The sequence below is a fragment of the Atta cephalotes genome, assembly GCF_000143395.1.
Source record: "Atta cephalotes unplaced genomic scaffold scaffold00013, whole genome shotgun sequence".
NCBI classification, from domain to species: Eukaryota; Metazoa; Arthropoda; class Insecta; order Hymenoptera; family Formicidae; genus Atta; species Atta cephalotes.
This window is the reverse complement of record NW_012130077.1, coordinates 5,919,173-5,922,658: the sequence shown is the minus strand read 5'-3', so window position 1 is coordinate 5,922,658 and position 3,486 is coordinate 5,919,173. Positions and strand designations below refer to the sequence as shown.

General features: G+C 29.4%; 1 protein-coding gene across 1 annotated transcript in view; it reads left to right on the top strand.

Moving 5' to 3' along the window:
• The window catches only part of LOC105617640 (uncharacterized protein C05D11.9), a 5,308-nt gene extending 3,874 nt beyond the window's left edge, over positions 1 to 1,434 (top strand). The window contains 1 exon segment of the mRNA XM_012199196.1: positions 241 to 1,434. Coding sequence (XP_012054586.1) covers positions 241 to 1,274 — 1,034 coding nt within the window. The 3' untranslated portion in view covers positions 1,275 to 1,434.
• The last annotated feature ends 2,052 nt before the right edge of the window (positions 1,435 to 3,486 follow it).

Here is a 3,486-nt window from a genome sequence, read left to right as displayed (position 1 = left end):
GTGTGTGTGTGTGTGTGTGTGTGTGTGTGTGTGTGTGTGTGTGTGTGTGTGTGTGTGTGTGTGTGTGTGTGTGTGTGTGTGTACATATACATGCATGTATGAAATACAAAAATATAAACCTAGATTATACATTTAAGAAGCTTATTCTACATATAATTTTATGAAATTTTTAAATTTTCTATTTTTTTCTTTAATTACAATATCATTTATTAAGAATAATACAATGACGTATGTTGACAGGTTTAGATTCTGGCATAGATGTTATTATACCAGCCAAATGGGCAATGCCGTTTTGGCTTGCATTTTTAATGCAATGTGCAAGAGTAGGTGGACTTCAAGAATCAAGATCGATAGCTTTTGAAAGTTTGAATCCAAATACACCTGATGTCAATGATCCTGACAGTCCTGCTTACATGAGAGAAGCATTAATTACAAAGGAACAATTGACTAAAAAATATTTTCGTTACCCACCGAATAGAAGAATTAATTTTGTTAAGTTTGGAATTCGTAGTCCTTTCTTTTGCGATTGGAAAAATTTGATGAAAAACTGGTCGGGCAACGAAGATTTTTATGTTCTAAGAAATCGCGAAATCTTGCTACTTTTACAAGCAGGTATTTGTCCTGCCAAAAATAAAAATGCAAAATTTTTTGCTCGAAATACGCCATCTAATTTTCCAAATTTAGACGATTATAAAAATTGTTTAATACATATTCATATATCTATAGTGGGAAAAGGATCGCCAAAAAAATTTGCTATCATATGCATGCCGACATTCGAAGATTTGAACAAGATTAAAATTAATAAGAAATGGTTTGGACCTGTAGAAAAATGTCATAATGATCCAAACGAAAATATTCGTAAAGTATTACGGAAAAATCATTTGATACTATTAAAACGACTAAGACGACAAAGAGTTCGACGGAAGCAAGTGTTGAAAAACAATGCGTTAAAGTTATTAAAAGAATCCGACAAGTTAAACGAAAATGAACATATGATCGTTTCATCCCATCGTAAAATTATATCTAATCAACTGATAAAAATGTCTGAATTATATCTTCCAAAATGTGCAGAAGTTCGCCATTCTTGCGATAGAGAAGTTATGGGATATATAACACTAGGGGACTTTTCATTTAGTCAAGCAAAAGGTATTGGTATCGGATATATCACATTAATTTCATTACTCGGAATGATTAACAAAAAATCTAACATCATTCTTGTCAGAAATCCTCAAACACGACAATACAGATTAGCAGAATTAAATATATTAGTTTGATATACAATGTATATATTATATTTTATTTGTATACTTTATACTTTACACACTTGTATACTTTATACATACAATGTATAAAGCATGATAGGTGTATACTCTCGTAATTTGTATGTTAATTATTGTATCTTCGAAATATATTTTCTATGAAATGTGTTATTTATGTATGTGCAAGATTTTTTATTTTTATTTATTATCTTAATAAGAAATTTTTTGGAAGTCAGTGAAGAATATATAGGGTGTCCCCGATCTACGAGATCGCTTCTCGTGAGCAAATAGAATGGACTGAACAGAGTCGAAAAATCCTTTATCATTTTGTAAAGTTATAACGGAAATTAGCAGATAGACGCGTACTAAGATTCAATTGCACTAACGTTATTTTGACTTTAAGCGAAGCTTAAAAATCTCTTTTTTTAAAACCAAGACAGAAAGAGAGAGTTTTAAGTCACGCTTAAAGTAACATTGGTACAATCGAGTCTAACAATTGTAAGCTCCGTTTAGGGGTGCGTTGCATTCCGAGTTATAGCAAATAATGCATAGATCATATTCGTATATTACTCCTAGTTAACTGCCAATATTGAAAATATCTATATTTCCCGTATACACTGTACTAACAACTAGCGATAATATATGAACACTACCATAAAAAATCGTTCTGATTTAATCAATGTGCGCATTGGAAGCACTTTGGTAACGCTGAGAATTTCCTAGATTGCACTATCCATACCGAATTCTTAGCATTCTTTCCAGTGCATTGACTTCTTCTATTTTGACTTGAGATTGATGCATCTAATGTGTTCATGCAATCTATGCGCTTCGTGTGTAATATTCGTGGTACTGTGATCCTTAAATGTATCAGAAATCCTTTTAAGAGCTCTAAAGAAAATTTTCTTTTTAATATATTATTAAGATTTTTTTATTAAACAAAATCAGATGCAAAAGTCCAAAAAATATTTGAGGGAGATATAGGCAATTGAAAGTGACTGTGCCATTTGCATTGCTGTGGTTTTGTCACGATTGTGGATGAACGGATTTAGAATTTTTCAATTTTTCTGTGCTACTTTGTTTATGAGATCCCTCTCTATAGATTGAACCTAAAATAGAAAAAAAATATCGAGATAATAATATGCGCAATGGCGATTAAAAATTTAAAAATATTGAAAAATTCATGTTATTTGCTGTTAAAATGAATATAAAAAATAAATTTTTCGTATACAAAAATAGATATTCTTGAGAAAATTTTAAGTCGAAAATTCAAATATCAAGATATCAAGATTATAATACCTTTTAAATTAATAGCTATTAAAGTTTACTATCACGGGGACCGACATTAATTCGTGCATTCAAACACGATGATATAACAAAAATGGTAAGGGTATACTATTCCACGAGGGCTCTCAGTAACTTCAAGATCATACAAAATATATTATATATATATATTTTTTTTTTATACAAAATATGCAATGACATTTTTTTTAGTAAGAAATTGTTTTTACTTCTGTATGAAATCGATTTGTATATTTACGTACACTTATTTAATATCTGAATGTACACAGGATATCAATTCAGTGACAAAATTAGTATGAGTGCATGTCATATGCAAATCGATTTTATATACAAGCAATAAAACAATTTCCTAGTAAAAATATCATTGCATATTTTGTAAATGATTTTGAAGTTGCCCGCGTAAAGTAGGGTACCTTGTCATATCATCATGCTTGAGCGCACGAAATGTCAGCTTCGTGATTAGTGAAATTTAATCGCTACTAATTGAAAAAGTATTATAGTCTCGACATTTTCGTATTCGAATTTTCGACTTAAAATTATCTCAAGAATACATCCTAATGGGAAAAACGGTAAAAACGAAACACCTATATACATATATAATGTATAAACGATATATATGGAAATTCTAATATACAGGGTGAGTCACCTAAGGTCGGCCATCTAAATAACATTCACAATTTTAGATATAAGAAAAAATGTTTCAGATAAAAAGTGGAACGATTTCAAGGGAGATGTGTTTTGGGCATTAAATGTTGTTGTGATCTTTACGAGACATCCTATAATGTTTTTAATTTTTTTAAATACATTATATTGGAAAATAACAATTCAGAACAACATCAAATAATAGTTTTGTAATATATATATATATATATATATATATATATATATATATATATATATATATATATATATATATACTACTACTATA